General features: G+C 40.4%; 1 protein-coding gene and 1 long non-coding RNA gene across 3 annotated transcripts in view; one reads left to right on the forward strand and one right to left on the reverse strand.

Moving 5' to 3' along the window:
- LOC139036024 (uncharacterized) overlaps positions 1-16470 on the forward strand; it is a 139523-nt gene that overhangs the window by 13435 nt on the left and 109618 nt on the right. The gene's annotated exons all lie outside the window — the stretch shown is intronic.
- DKK1 (dickkopf WNT signaling pathway inhibitor 1) lies at positions 6129-11315 on the reverse strand. Its single transcript, XM_020889076.2, has 4 exons — positions 10604-11315; positions 10218-10374; positions 8925-9068; positions 6129-8807 (listed from the first exon to the last, which is right to left on the reverse strand). Exons 1-4 carry the CDS (start codon positions 11129-11131, stop codon positions 8554-8556), a joined length of 1083 nt encoding a protein of 360 aa, XP_020744735.2. The 5' UTR covers positions 11132-11315; the 3' UTR covers positions 6129-8553.

Raw genomic sequence — 16470 nt, forward strand, 5'->3', positions numbered from 1 at the left:
CAAACAGTCTGTCACAGTGTTTAATTGTTGATAAATATAAAGTTGGAAGCTCATAGGAAACAGTGTATCTGTTAAGAAGGAATTGCTATTTTATTCCTTTTGTCTAGTCCCCTTTCCTTCTTTCCGTTTATCAAAGCAGGAGTCTTCAATCTCCAGGATCTAATGCCTGATGACCTGAGATAGAACTGATGTAATAATAATAGAAAATAGTTGCATAATAAATGTAATGTGCTTGAGTCATCCCAGAACCATCCCCGACCCCTGACAGTGGAAAAATTGTCTGCCATGAAACTGGGTTCTGGTGTCAAAAAAGGCTGGAGACCGCTGCTTTAAAGAGTGTTAGTATGTTTTGTAATTTTACTGAAATTTGTACAAAAACTCCTCTATTTCCCTTATTTATTGTTCCTTCATTCAGCAAATACTTGCTGAGGGCCTAATATGTCCAAAAGTTTAAAAGAATACAAGCTTTAGTTTAGATTTTCTGCTAATAGTAATCTTTTGGCTATTATAGAAAAATGGAAAACAATGAAAAGTAAGATTAAATATCAATAGTTCTCACAATCCTATCTTCCAGATATGGTTGTCTAGATGACCATATTTGATGTTGCTGTGGGTAAGTGATAATACTATTGGGTTGGCCCAAAAGTTCATTCTAGTTTTTCCATAAGATAGTATGAATGAACAAACTTTGGGCCAACTCAATATATTTTTTCTGTAATATGATTTTTAAAAATCTTACATGTAGAATTATGAACATTTCTGTAGACAAATCTGATTGCAGGATATTTTCAGGACATATCATAATTTGTCTAACATTTCTCTCATTGGACACAATTCATTTTTAATTTGTGCTGTGATGATGTCACTGCAGTTAAACTGTATATATATTCATGATTCTAAAAATTGCTATAAACTAAAATAAAAGAATTTATTTTAAAAATACTTGCTAAATTGCCTTTCAGGAAGTTAATGCTCACTGCAATTCCTACTAACGATATGTGAGAATGTCCTGTTTTTTTCCCCTTGTGCCGAGACTGAGTACTACCCAACCCTTTTTAATTTGAACTTCAGAATTTCACAGATATTTGAAATGTTGCAAAAATATCACTTTTTTAAAATTGTAATTTTTTCTTATCAGGATAAAGTTAGTATGTAATTTTGTGAAATATAATATGCAGTTACTATGCTCAGACATGCTTCATGTCTTCTACCAATTTGACTTTTCTATTAGAATTTATTAGTTTATAATTTTAGGGGATTGATTATCATCGGCCTTCAAATGTAATTTTACATTTCCAAAATTGTCATACGATTTTAATTTACAACTTGGAAGAAAAAAAAAGAAACCATGATTTGTGAAAGCTATATAGCAGATCCAGTTTCAATGCCTGGATAGGGAAGATCCTCTGGAGGAGGGTATAGCAACTCATTCCAGTATTCTTGCCTGGAGAATTCTCATGGATGGAAAAGCCTTGTGGGTTACAATCCATTGGGTTGCAAAGTGTCAGACATGACTGAGCAACTAACATACACACATATTAAGTACTTCAGTCAAAAACAGAATTGTCTCAAATATAATTTTCTTAAACTTCAAGTCTATCTAATATAACAACTCATTCTGGAAATGAATTAATAGTATCCCTATTTTTTAACTTTGTTTTGACAAAATAATCACCAAGACAGACAGTTTAGTTAATCTTTTGAGACAAGATATGTCTCAAATGTATTGTCTTCAACTCCACTTTTACCTAATGTGGTAACTGATGCCAAAAATGAAGAGTTTTAACCTTTTTTCTCTCCTGGGTAGCAAATTACAGGGAAAAAAAAATCAGAGCAAAATCCTGCTTCTCCCAGGTACATTCATGTTCTAGCCACTGTGGATTATTATACTTTTTAAAAGTACAGTATGTGTTTTTATCCCTTTGTAGTCTGGCTCACACTGCTTCCTCTGCCTCCAATGCCCTGTGTTTTGGTGAGCTTCTTCTCGTTCTTCAGAACTATATGTAAAATAGATGACCAGTGCAAATTCAATGTGTAAAGCAGCGCACTCAAAGCCGATGCTCTGGGACAACCCAGAGGGATGTGATAGGGAGGGAGGTGGGAGGGTGTTTCAGGATGGGGGGACATACGTGCACCCGTAGCTGATTCATGTTGATGTATGGCAAAAACCACCACAATATTGCAAAGAAATTATTCTTCAATTAAATAAATTAAAAAAAAACTATATGTGGTAGATATGACACATGATGCCTGTTTCTCCACCGTCCTTGTAGAACTACTGAAGTTCCTTCCTATTAAAAGTGGACTGGACATAGTCAACAGTGTTTATATTGTAGGGTCCTGGGTAAACAGGCTGGCCAAGTGCACCAGAGGTGACCCACTGAACAAAGCTGAGCTAAACCAAACACTTGCTGAGGAATTTGGGATAGTCTCTGAGAGGCTGAGCAGAGCTGAGGCTGGGGGTGACTTGCACTGGGGACAGAATAGATGCCACTGTGACAAACCTTAGACATGTTACAAGTTAAAGTAGAGCAGAAATGATAGCCAGTCTGCAGAATAGTTTCCATAACTGACTTTCATAAGAGGTAGCATTCCAATCCATCTATACTTTCTACTAGTTTAAACCATTTCTCGCCCTTGAAATAAAAGGATGTTGAAAAGAAGGTAGATCAAATATCACTGCTTTCTTAAAGCTTTTACTGAGTACCTATAAACCAGTTAAATTACTTTTAATCTCTTAGATATTTGTACATATGATAGAATATCTTGTCAATTTGTTTTTTTTCAAATGAAGACCTAAAATTGAGTGCTCACTATCAGCTATACATAATGCTAGGTATTATTATAATTCATGTATTATTCTCACATCAACACTATAAAGTTGGCATTCACTACATTATTATTAATGAGGTTTTATCCTTTGCCCAACATCACTATTGGAAACAGAAGGAGCCATGATTGCATATCAAATCTGCCTAATTTCAGGCAACATATCTCAAACCACTATATTAAACTGACCCCCAGCACTAATAGTTGTTTATAATCTCTAAACTTGCTAAATGGTGAGCTTCCTGAAGTTAGTGTACTATATACATTATTTCAAATGTTGGGACAGTACCTATTGAGCACCAAATGCTCAATATAGGTTAAAATTTAAAACTATCTAGCATTACCCAGATTGTAGTCTCTGGTTACTGGTCTGTTTCTTTCTAAGCCATTAATATTAGGACAAATATATAAAGTCCCACATACATATGGGCATTTGTACAAACATCAGATGCCCAAGAGCTTCCCTGACAGCTCAGTGATAACGAATCCGCCTGCCAATGCAGGAGACATGGGCTCAGTTACTGGATGAGAATGATACCCTGGAGAAAGAAATGGCAACCCACTTTAGTATTCTTAACTAGGAAATCTCATGGACATAGGAGCCTGGTGGACTACAGTCCATTTGGGTCACAAATAAGTCTGACATGACTAAGCGACTAAACAACAAACAGCAGGTGCCCAAATTATGGAGATTCTTAATTTTCTGTTTTCTCAGTGTGGAGATAAATAATGTATTTGTTTTATATTTTTGTGCTGTTGTTGTTCAGTGACCCCATGGCCTGCAGCAGGCCAGGCTTCCCTGTCCTTCACTGTCTCCCGGAGTTTGCTCAAACTCACGTCCATTGAGTTGATGATGTCATCCAACCATCTCATCCTTTGTCACCCCCTTATCGTCCTGCCCTCAATCTTTCCCAGCACCACGGTCCTTACCAGTGAGTCAGCTCTTTGCATCAGGTGGCCAAAGTTTTGGAACTTCAACATCAGTCTTTCCAATGAATATTCAAGGTTGATTTCCTTTAGGATTGACTGATTTGATCTCCTTGCAGTCCAAGGGGCTCTCAAGAGTCTTCTCCAACACCACAGTTTGAAAGCATCAATTCTTTGATGCTCAGCCTTATCTTTGGTCCATACATGACCACTGGAAAAACCATAGCTGTGACTATACAGACCTTTGTTGACAAAGTAATGTCTCTGCTCTTTAATACACTGTCTAGGTTTGTCATAGCTTTTCTTCCAATGAACAGGCATCTTTTAATTTTATGGCTGCAGTCACCATCTGCAATGATTTTTGGAGTCCAAGAAAATAAAGTCTGTCACTGTTTACATTATTTCCCCATCTATTTGCCATGAAGTGATGGGACCAGATGCCATGATCCTCATTTTTTGAATGTTGAATTCTCAGCTTTTTCATTCTCCTCATTCACTTTCATCAACAGGCTCTTTAGTTCCTCTTCCTTTTCTGCCTTAGGATGATGTCATCTGCATATCTGAGGTTATTGATATTTCTCCCAGGAATCTTGATTCCAGCTTGTGCTTCATCCAGCCCAGCATTTCCTATGATGTATTCTGTGTATAAGTTAAATAAACAAGGTGACAATATACAGCCTTGACATACTCCTTTCCCAATTTGGAACCAGTCTGTTTCTCACTGTTGCTTCTGGAGATGCATACAGTTTTCTCAGGAGGCAGGTAAAGTGTTCTGGTATTCCCATCTCTTTTAGAATTTTCCACAGTTTATTGTGATCCACATAGTCAAAGACTTTGGCATAGTCAATGAAACAGAAGTAGATGTTTTTCTGAAATTGCCTTGCTTTCTCTATAATCCAGTGGATGTTGCCAATTTGATCTCTGGTTTTGCTGCCTTTTCTGAATCCAGCTTGTGCATCTGGAAGTTCTCGGTGCACATACTTTTGAAGCCTTGCTTGAAGGATTTTGAGCATTACCTTGCTAGCATGTGAGATGAGCACAATTGTGCAATTGTTTGAACATTCTTTGGCGTTGCCCTTCTTTGGGATTGGAATGAAAACTGACCTTTTCCAGTCCTATGGCCACTGCTGAGTTTTCCAAATTTGCTAGCATGTTGAATGCAGCACTTTCACAGCATCGTCTTTTAGGATTTGAAATAGCTCAGCTGGAATTCCATCACCTCCACTAGCTTTGGTCATAGTGATGCTTCCTAAGGCCCACTTGACTTCACACTCCACGGTGTCTGGCTTTAGGTGAGTGATTACACCATCGTGGTTATCTGGGTCATTAAGACCTTTTTTGTATAGTTCTTCTTTGTATTCTTGCCACCTCTTCTTAATCTCTTCTGCTTCTGTTAGGTCCATACTGTTTCTCTCCTTTATTGTGCTTGTCTTGCTTGAAGTATTTCCTTGGTGTTTATAATTTTCTTGAAGAGATCTCTAGTCTTTCTCATTCTATATTTCCTTGTATTCCTTTGCATTGTTCACTGAAGAAGACTTTATCTCTCCTTGCTATTCTTTGGAAGTCTGCATTCATGTAGGTATATCTTTTCCTTTCTCCTTTTCCTTTCACTTCTCTTCTTTTCTCAGCTATTTGTAAGGCCTCCTCAAACAACCATTTTGCCTTGTTGCATTTCTTTTTCTTGGGGATGGTTTTGGTCACCACGTCCTGGACAGTGTTACAAACCTCCATCCATAGTTCTTCAGGGGCTCTGTCTCCCAGATCTGATCTCTTGAATTTAATTTTCACTTCCACTGTAAAATGGTAAGGGATTTGATGTAGTCATACCTGAATGACCTTGTGGAGTTCCCTGTTTTCTTCAAAGTAGCTACTTTTTTTGGTACTGTACTCAGTCATATTTTAGAAAGTATGAAAATTATAATATAAAACTCAGTGGAACACATTTAATAAACCTAATGGTAGCAATGTCCATTTTTCTTTAGGACTATATAAAAGCTAGTAACATGATCAAGTTAGGTACAACAGTCAGGTCTGAAGTGAAGGAAATTTTAATGATTTTAGCTGATATTTCCATAAGTGGCAATGAGTGCTAGTATGACTATGCAATTAGAAATCCTGAAACTGACAGTTTCTAAATCTATGATTTTGTTTCTAATGCCATGATTGAATTAGTACAATTTGATTTACCATGGGAAGAGTCCGTAAAGCATTTTGATATGCTGCCAAATATGGATAGCAATATTTAGCCTGCATGTCTATATTTTTATTTTAAACAATATATTCCCATGTTCATTCCTATCAATAGATTTCAAGTAAAGCAAAATTTGTACTATTGAATTCTCCTAGCAAAACAAGAAAAGGGGATAGGGAAATGACTTGTTTGTAATTTTATTTAGTAATAATTTCAAAATCAAAGCAATAGAACAAGGCTACCTTTAACTGAATGTCACAGATTACCATTTACTGTGAAATTGATAAGATACACCTCTTCTCTCTTCCTCCTTTTATGCAGTTTAGCAAGAGTTTAATCATCACTAGATCCTTGATAGGCAAACATCTTGTCATTTTGCCCACACCACACCTTATGAGTAGCTACAGCAAGCATGCTTTTTAAATTTGAATTTTCCTTCAAAAACGAGTCATTGTCTTATCCTACAACTATATGAGCACAGGAAAACACACAGAAAAAATCTATACTGATGGCACAATATTTGTCATAACAAAAACACTGGAGACAATTTCAATATCTCTCAGGAATATGTAGCTTTTCCAGTAGGCTACACTCTTAAGGCAACTGTTGAATAAGACACCTCTCTATGTATTACACAGAAAACTCTGCAAGGCACGTTAAATAAAAGTGCAAGGTACAGGACAATGTACAGTATGCTAAACTCGTTTGATAAAATATCTTGGGAATGCATTCCCAAGTTCATGTATTTTCCATTCAAATAAATTGTTTAGAAATTCAAGTTTCAGCAGCCACTGTCTCAAATGTTTGAGATTTTTTAAATGATCCTTTTGATTTTATATTGTATCTGACTTCCAACTTCCAGCCTCCATTGCTAATAAAAGTGTCTAGTTTTGATAAATTCTTTTTCCACCTTTTTCAATGTGCAGAATCTCTTTGTGATATCCTTTCCTAAGTACTCAATTGGGCAGGAGGAAGAGGCATGCCTCCTCGGTGGGTTTCTTATTCTCCCATCCCCATTATGGGATGGGAAGCAAGGAGGGCTAGAACCAGGGCTGATGAGCAGATACATGCAGAGGTGAAGTCTGGCCACAGCTGGTTCCTGTATAAATGAAGGGAGCCCATCACCGAGGCCTTTTAAATGACTGCTCCTCTCCCTTCTGAAAACAGAGGCCCTTCTTTCTTCTTTTTGAAGAAAGGGCTTCATGTTTCCTTTCCTCTCTTGTGTTTTATTGGAGATGGCAGGCCTTAAAATTGGCCTTGGCACATCAGCCAGCTAGCACAGGTAGGAAAAGAAGGTTTCTCCAGGGTAAGGAAACCGAAGCTTCCAAACAGAAGGAATGTAATAGCAGACATCCTGCCAGTTCCCTTCTCAGGCAGGAACCAACCAAGCCTTGTGTCCTGTTGGCAAAACCCCTTGAAATTGAACCACTTCCGGGAATACAAAAACAACAAACATTCTAGGACATCTGTGTTACTTAATGAAACTTTTTAGACAAATTGATCAGTGACTTTGCTCTGGAATGCCTTGGACCCAACATTTTGTCCTTTTGATGTAGACTTTTTGAATATTACAGAATAGGTGTGAATTGATACTGAGTATCAGATCTGTCAGTATCAAAGTTGGCAAATGAAAATACAGAGCTAGTTTTTCATTTCTGTGGGTTTTCTTCTAAACAGTATATCCTATCCTTTTCCAGTGAACAGATATCTGGTTGAACAAAAATTGAAATAGTCAATTCACCTAGCAAGAGAAGCAAAGAACAAAATGAGAGAGGATTTGTAATTTTTAGGTAATAATTATTTACAAAGCACAATAGTTGGAACAAGTCTTCCTGGCATGAAGTAGTATTTAAGATAGTTCAGATGCACTAATTTGGTACAAAATCTGCATGTATTTGTCAACTGTATTTATAAACCCACACAAACACACCCCTACACACCCCAGCACATACAACCCTCTAAGATCACACTGCCAAAATTTATCTATACTTGTAATATTTCATGGCATTAAGTTAAATTTTATTTCAAGGACTGTCACAACCTAGAGATAAATAGGATCTAAGTACTGAGATAATACATTTTGGAAAATAATATTTTCATGATAAATCTTATATACCTATCATCATTCCAAAAGCTCCTTACACTCTAGATTCTAGAATTAAAATGGGGAAGGGTTTTACATTTAGGAAGTATAAGCTGAAAGTATTTATTTCAATTCAATATAGAATAAGCTGAAAGTATTTATTTCAATTCAATATAGAGTATTTCTCAGAGTCAAGATAACAACCAATGTGTACAAAAATTTACATGACAAGAGGAACAATAGACAATGTAGCACCTTTAGAAAAATAATTAAAAGATTTGTTGCATTTACAGGTAAGCGCCACATTGCAAATTTACAACACAGTAATTTACTGCAATCAATGACAGGAGAGTTCCACAAAGAAACAAAGCTCTTACACTCCAGATTTTCGGAAGGTATTATTGGAATGCTTAACTGTAACCACAGAATTTGTACATCCTTAAGGACTGAGCTCACAAAAGTCACAAACGGTTTTCATAGCATATATTATGTAAATGGAGTCCACTGTGTTCGGACAGCTGGCTTAGTGTCTCTGACAGGTGTGAAGCCTGGAAGAATTACTGGCTTGATGGTGATCTTTCTGTATCCGGCAAGACAGACCTTCTCCACAGTAACAACGCTGGAATATCTCCAGCCCATGGGAGCCTTTTCTCCTGTGTTTGGTGCACACTTGACCTTCCTTGAGAACAGGTTTACAGATCTTGGACCAGAAATGTCTAGCACAACACAACCCCGCAGCGCAGTCTGATGAGCGAAGACAGACAGAACCTTCTTGTCCTAGGGAGACAATAGGAAGAGTACCTGGTCACTGCTCAGCCTGTGTTATTTCATTAAGGTAATCCAAAAGGCACTGTAAATGTGCTAACAAAAAAGTCTTTAGATCCTTTCACCTACCTTTGGTATGATACATTCTTGAAGACAGTGTAGTTCTTCTAGAGTGCCCATCCAAGGTACTGTGTTCATTACCAAAGTTTTCAATAATGGTTTCCTCGATTTCCCCTCGATGGAAATGATTTTGATCAGAAGGCATGCATATCCCTAAGGAAGCAGGACATAGTGATTAACTCCAGAGCTGTAATGTGTTCCTGCTAATAGCTGTGACAGTGGCAGTCTGCTATGCCTATGCCAACTTGAGCTACTTCGTTGTAGTGACATTAACATGAGCCAAACTTCCTAGTATTAAAGCAAAACTCCACGATGGACAGAAGCATCAGTGTGTGCACTCTGCACTCATACATAACAGCCCCAATCTAGACACTTAAAATACCTTCTCAGCAACCGTGGTAGTGGCAATGAAATTTCTGCCCATTTTAATATCACCCTTGGGGTAAGAAAAATAAAATCAGTCACTTAAAAAATTGTATTTAAAAACAACTTTTCTGCCCTCCATGCTATAAGGATTCTGCCAGACTAAGTTAAGCAAATGCAATGCCTGCTGTCTGGAAGATTACAATCTTTTCCACCAGTTACTTTACTGTATAATTTCTATATTACAGAGAGATTTAGTTAGTTCATCCCAGAGTATTATTGGGTCCTAAGGAGGATCGCCACCCTTAAGTTTATTTCTGGAGCCTTCTTGGGCTGAGTCTACCTCTCTGAGACATGAAAATTTCGTGGATCTGTGGTTGGGGGGAGGAGTACTTATTTTAAGGTAGCAGGAGGTAGAGGTAGATAAAGATGGAGAAGCCAGGATGTGAGGGCATCAGGATCTCCTTTAAGAATGATCTGCACAGGTAAATCTCTTGAAATGACAACAGCTTGAACGCGGATCTTGAAAGAGACTATCTGGCAGAGCTATCAGAAGCCCGGCAAGAAAAATGGAAAAGGCAACTAAATGCCCGTTCTGATTTCCTTGGGGTCTCTGTAAGTTCCACCTCTCTGCCCATCTTCATTCTCAAGTTGTATCAAGGCTCTCTAGACAAATTCTTATGGAAGTGTCCACTCCGAGGTGAGACGCCCTCTTAAGTCATCGAGGGGCACAAAGGGATATAGGAGCTCCAGGACCTCCGTACTTATCTTTGCTTCCAGGTTAAACACTGGCCTGAAATCCTTTCTGGGGGAACCTCGCATGTTGAACTCCCATTGGCAAGGCAGTGCTAAAGTGTCCTCAGCTGAGAGCATTGTCTCTCAGCTGCAGGCGCGCTAGCAGAGGATGGTGTGAGTCCGAAAGAGAGCTGCCCGACTCACCGTTTTTGCAGTGATTCCCAGGGCAGCACATCGCGTGACGCATGCAGCGCTTTCGGAGCTTGCGACAGGCTAGGCAGATCGGCGCGCCGGCTCCGCGGGCGGGACTCGCGCAGTACTCGTCGGCGCTGCACTCCTCGTCCTCCGCGCACGGGTATGGCTGCGGGAAGGGGCCGGGAGAGGGTGAGGCCCTTGGGCACCCCGCACCACACTCCTGGGCTCCTCTCACTGCCTTTCAGCCCACCTCGCCAAAAACTTGCCGCTCACTGCTCCCCAAGGCAGTTGCCAGCCGCACCTTCAACTACTCTGACACGCCCGTTCTGCGCCCTCGTCCCCAATTGAGACCCGTTTAGGCTCGCCGCGTTCCCGATCCCCAAGACCCTTCTCACCTGGTGGTTGTCAAGGGTCTGGAACTTGTTGCCGCCCTCAAAGGGAGTTCCGGGAGCCGCGCTGACGGCGGAGCCTGGGTGCCCGGCAGCGCCGCTCAGCGGTGGGGGCAGGTTCTTGATGGCGTTGGAATTGAGGACGAAGTTCAAGGTGGCGCTCACCCCCAGCAGAGGGTGACCGCAAAGGGCCGCAGCCGCCAGGGCGACCCAGAGCCGGGCAGCACCCGCTGTGCGCAGAGCCGTCATCTCAGGACTCAAGGGGGAGAGAGAGAGAGGAGAAAGGAGGACTGTCACTGTGCGCGCCTGGTCCCCACTGAGCTGTGTTGGCGCAGCTGCAGAGACGGGGCTCGGAGCGCCTCCACCAGCCCCAGAGTCCTGACCCTGACTGCAGGGCTCTGCGCCGCCACCGCCGCCGAGGCTGCCTTTATACTGCGGGCTCCGAGCATTCCGGCCCCTCCGGGGAAGACAACAAAGCCGGATTGGGATTTCAAAGCGTTGGGAGGGGCTGGAAGGGGGTGTGTTTGTGTACATGAAGGGGAGCCTGTGACACTCTTCACCCCACCCCTCCCTTGCGAAGATCCTGCCCCTGTCCAGCTCACCTTGGGGTGACGGTAATCAGCAAGCATTAGAGGAGACAACTTTAATAAATGCTGGAAGTGGGAGGAACCTCGGGAACTCGGGTGCCCTTGCCTTGGAGTAGGAGTATTGGGATCTGAAACGCTTTCAGACAGGCGCTGTGATATTCTCTGTAAAGCCACTTTTCTCTTCTCTTCTTTACACTAGTACTATTTTTTTTTAATTGTGCACATAATATTTATACAACCCAATCAGTGATTCAGAGCCCCTATGAAAACGAGAGGGCCAGGTGGCTGCTGCGAGTTGCTGATTAACCCTTTAGAGTCACGATTTGCAGATTTGGGGTGAGATCCTTGACTTTAAGCTCGTTTAATTCCAGTCCCCCCTCCTTCTTCCCCTTCCCCCGCCCCCACGAGAAAAATGTGCAAAGAGAAGGGCATTTGCACATCAAACGAGGATAAGAAGGAAGAAGAACGAATGCTCTTTTGATGGGAAGTTTAGAGAGGGAGGCGAGAGACTGGTGTTTGGAAATTAGATCAGGGGCGGAGGGAAGAGGGAAATGACCATCCGATAATCAAGCTATTTAATGTCCTTTGAATCTGAGCAGTCGCGGCTGTAGATGAACTTGATTAGGCAGACACGCAAGATCAAAGTGGCCGGAGCGAAAGCCGACAGGGTCCAGCGACTGGGTCAGTGGTCCTTCCCTGATTCTCCCTTCTCAATGGTGGGTTAACTCAAGGAGATAAGAAACCCTTAAGGCTTAGCGCCTGACTTCCTCATTAGTAGTTCATATTGCAAAGCTAGAGAACGCCTGTGTTTGATCCCAAGTCACCCCGTTCCTGGGACCCGCTCTGGGGAGATAAGAGACTAGCTTCAGGAAAGGGAAAGCTGAAAGTGAGTTTATCATCATTTAAAGCAGTGTTTAAAAATAATAAAGCAAGGCTAGTGTGTAAGAATGTCGTCCTGCTGATGCATTGCAAGTAATTGATTCAACAAAAATATATTGGAAGCCTAATGCCCTGGCAGTGGTCTGTCCTTCGCTTTGTTGCCCTCTGGAGGAGGGGGTGGGCTACATTGAATACAAATAGTCTGACTAAAGTAATAGTGAAAGATAATAAACGTACACAGTTCTTTTTAAAGCAGGTTGATATTATAAATATCAGAAGATAGAAAACTGCTATGTGAATTTAGAAAAAGATGATTGAATAATTACTGTGGAGTAAAAAAGATTAGGATATATTTATTTTGTGCTCCCTAACCTCCAGGGTATTTATAATCACTTTGCATAATTACCTACAATATTCATTACTGAGAACACTACCAAGGGTAACACCTGGTAGTCTTGAAGTAGTATAATAATCCAAAAGTTGAAAGGGAAAGGGGTGATTTTAAAAAGAAGTTTGCAGTGGTCTATGTTCTACTTCCTTGAGTTTCAGAGGTCATAGTAAGACTATCTTCTAAACAATTATATAATAATGCCTCTATTTCCACTGGTGCCCTTCCCTCCTATCCCAAGCTCTATCCTGTGAAATCTCCTCTGGCTTACTGATAATTCTTTCTCAAAATTCCAACATGGATTAACTCTCACCTATTTCAGATTTTGTTAAGAAAGTGTATAATGACCCAGACTTGGCTACTACTCTAAAAAATTTTGGAGCAAATTGAAATTTGGAAACAAAAGGGAGGTTGTTTATATTGGCTTTTGAAAAATGAGCTTAAGAAATGAACAAGTCAGTACACCTTTTGAGAATTAGCAATGAATCAGGTCTCCCCTGGGCAGATGCTATCACCCTCAGCCAAGATGAAGTTTACATGATTATAGATGGAGAGATATTCTAGCATAAAAAGGTAAAGGCATAGGGGATTTTGGGTGCTATATTATCACTTGCAGAATATTGACAATAATGCCAGTAATCAATGTATTGAGCACCTTCCATGTGGTAGATAATCTAGAGTCTGTCTTAAATTCTTACAGTGCAATAATGTGGAGAAAGATTCCCATGCCCTTGGGATGGGTTTAAAATGTTTCTTCCTAGGCCCATTCTCCTATTTAAATGTTTAAATACAAAATATGCTTTACCACACTTAAAGCAAATTTCTTTTCCTCTTTTTTGGAAGAGATGATACATGTGAATCCATTTAATGAACTTAGTCCATTAAGAGCTTGAATTCACAAATGAAAGCATTGTCTAGAGACCAAAAAAAAAAAAAAAAAAAAGGAACAGTTTCATAAGTAAAAGGAAAACTTTAACAAAAAGCCACGTTACATAAATTCAGTCTTAATCCTTGACCATGTACATCTGATATGGTCTGATGCTCATTAAACTTGGACAGAGGCTGATACACTCAGTTTGGGGAGGTAAGTCAATAGTAGGGTTTCATGATCAAATCCTTCCCTACTTCCCACATTCCTCCTGTAATCATGATTTGAAAGCTAATATTCATGATTTGGTCAATATCTGAGTTCCTGCTATGAGTTAAGCACTGTATGTGATACTGTATGAAAAGAGATGAGTATCACGTTAGCACTGGCATTAGTCAGCTCGCTTGTGTCTGACTCTTTGTGACCCTGTGGGTGATAGCCTGCCAGGCTCCTCTATCCATGGAATTCTCCAGGCAAGAATACTGGAGTGGGTTGCCATTCCCTTCTCCAGGGAATCTTCCCAACCCTGGGTCTCCTGCATTGCAGGCAGATTCTTTACTGCCTGCGCTATCAGTCCATGGGATTGCGAAGAATTGGTCATGACTGAGTGACTAACACTCATGTTATCTTACAAATAATTTAGTGGGGGGAGGAAGTAAGCTCTTAAATTATACAGGAATGAACTTTTGTAGGAGGTCCTTAGAGAGACCTGAGTCTGTAGCAGGCCAACCTTTTGTACCAAATGGAAAAATTTAGTTTGTCAATGGAATCTCCATTTGAAAATTCTTTTCATGATTGAGTTTGCTCAGTGGCCACAAAAGAGCAGGATGAGTAAGGAGGCTTACCAAGAACATACAGTTTTTATTCAGTGAGTTTCCATTACATGCAGAATGCTACTCTACTTCCTTTGGGAGCATGCCCACAAAATATTAAAGGCAGTCTTTTTGTCCTCAGAAAGCTTTCTATCTGTGAGTAGTTGGAGAAACAAATATACCTACATGGAATGGGGGAAGAACTCCTCCAAAATAGACTATTCTTTGTTAACATGGGGAAGATAATATTTAGAGACATATTAAGTCTAGGAAATGTGACCAACACGTCTCGGGGAATAGAATGTTCTGATGACTGAGTCTCTCTAAGCAGATAGATGACAGAGGTGATAGGAATCAGGGCAGGTGGATTTAGTTGATTTGTTGTTGTTCAGTCACTAAGTCGTGTCTGACTCTGGGACCCTATGGACTGCAGCATGCCAGGCTCCCCTGTCCTTCACTATCTCTTGCAGTTTGCTCAAATCCATGGCCACTGAGTCAGGGATCTAACCATCTCATCTCTGCCACCCACTTCTCCTCCTGCCTTCAATCTTTCCCAGCATCAGGGTCTTTTCCAGTGATTTGGTTCTTTGCATCAGGTGGCCAAAGTATTGGAGCTTCAACTTCAGCATCAGTCCTTCCAATGAATTTTCAGGTTTGATTTCCTTTAGGATTAGCTTGTTTGATCTCCATGCTGTCCACGGGACTCTCAAGAGTCTTGTCCAACACCACAGTTCAAAAGCATTAATTCTTTGGTACTCAGCCTTCTGTATGGTCCGACTCTCACATCCATACATGACTACTGGAATAACTTTGACTAAACGGACCTTTGTTGGTAAAGTAATGTTTCTGCTTTTTAATATGCTGTCTAGGTTGGTCATAGCTTTTCTTCCAAGAAGCAAGCATCTTTTAATTTCACAGCTGCAGTCACTGTCCACAGTGATTTTGGAGCCCAAGAAAATAAAATCTGTCACTGCTTGCACTTTTCCCCCTTCTATTTGCCATGAAGTGATAGGACTGAATGCCATGATCTTGGGTTTTTGAGTGTTGAGTTTTAAGCCAGCCTTTTCACTCTCCTCTTTCACCCCCATCAAGAGGCTCTTTAGTTTCTCTTCACTTTCTGCCACTAGAGTGGTATCATCTGCATATCTGAGGTTGTTGATACTTCTCCCAGCCTAGTTTATTTCATTCTGAAGGGAAAGCCTACCTCTTATTTGATCTGGTGTAAATAGAACCATAATCAATGCAATAAGTTTAATATTGTTCATTAGATTTTTAAATGGGTGAAATATTTACCAATGTGGGATTGAACCACATAACTCATAAAGGGCATACTGTGTGCCTTCCTCACATTCTAAGTGCTGAGTGTCTGCCATGGGATATTCATCAACCTTTTAATCCGTAAGGGAGACAGACAAATAAATACCATTGGATTTGCAAGCTAGTTTTTATCTTTGCTGTTTCAGATTCTTAGGTGACTGCTACATTTAAAATTCATTACGTAACTCTTCTTCTGCCCTCTCTCCCCTTCTTCCTCCTTCTTAGCTTCTTTCTCATTGTTAAATCAAAGGGAGCAGATCTGTTGTCATATAATTTTGCTTCACTGGGAAAACACTGAATAAATGTCATTTATGGTGAGTGTTGTCAACATTTTTGGAGGTACTGCTCTTGAATTTTTAGTAGGGATTCCTCATTCTTGAGGATGTGTGTGTGTGTGTGTGTGTGTGTGTAATGACTTTCTCATTGGCCTTCAAAAGATTTTGGTCTCAATGTTCTTCTTGATGTTAAATGAGCTTTTAGACCAGGCCCCTGTTATGACTCCCGAGAGGACAGATTAGGCTTTTCTGGACTCCTCAGTGAAAACAGGAGGTGAGATTTGACAATGATTATGTTTATTTGGTCAGTGGAGATGGCCAGCCCTGATAAGTCAGGCTCCATGGTAGCTTTCTATCCTGGCTGAGAAGATGTGTTTTTCAGAAGCAGGATGTTAAAAGCTAATCTGAAAATAGAGCTCAGAACCTAGAAACTTTTAACTAAAAATCAGAGAGGACCTTTTCTGATATCCTGACACTCAGAAAGGTTCTGTGGGATATATTGGCCAAAAAGTTCTTTTGGGTTTTTCCACAACTTATGACAAACCTGAACAAAGTTTTTGACCAACCCAGTAGTTACAGGGAATACAAAACTGTCTCCTTAATACTCCCTGAAGGAGTTGACATTTCCAGCCATGAAGACAGACCAATGACAGAAGAAGGCGGGATTCGAGATCTTAAAACAGTCTCCAGATCTAGAGAAAAATCATTTTCTTCTGTGTCATTGAGTTCCTATTATTACCCCCTTTA

Source organism: Odocoileus virginianus, chromosome 7 (assembly GCF_023699985.2).
Source record: "Odocoileus virginianus isolate 20LAN1187 ecotype Illinois chromosome 7, Ovbor_1.2, whole genome shotgun sequence".
Taxonomy (NCBI): Eukaryota; Metazoa; Chordata; class Mammalia; order Artiodactyla; family Cervidae; genus Odocoileus; species Odocoileus virginianus.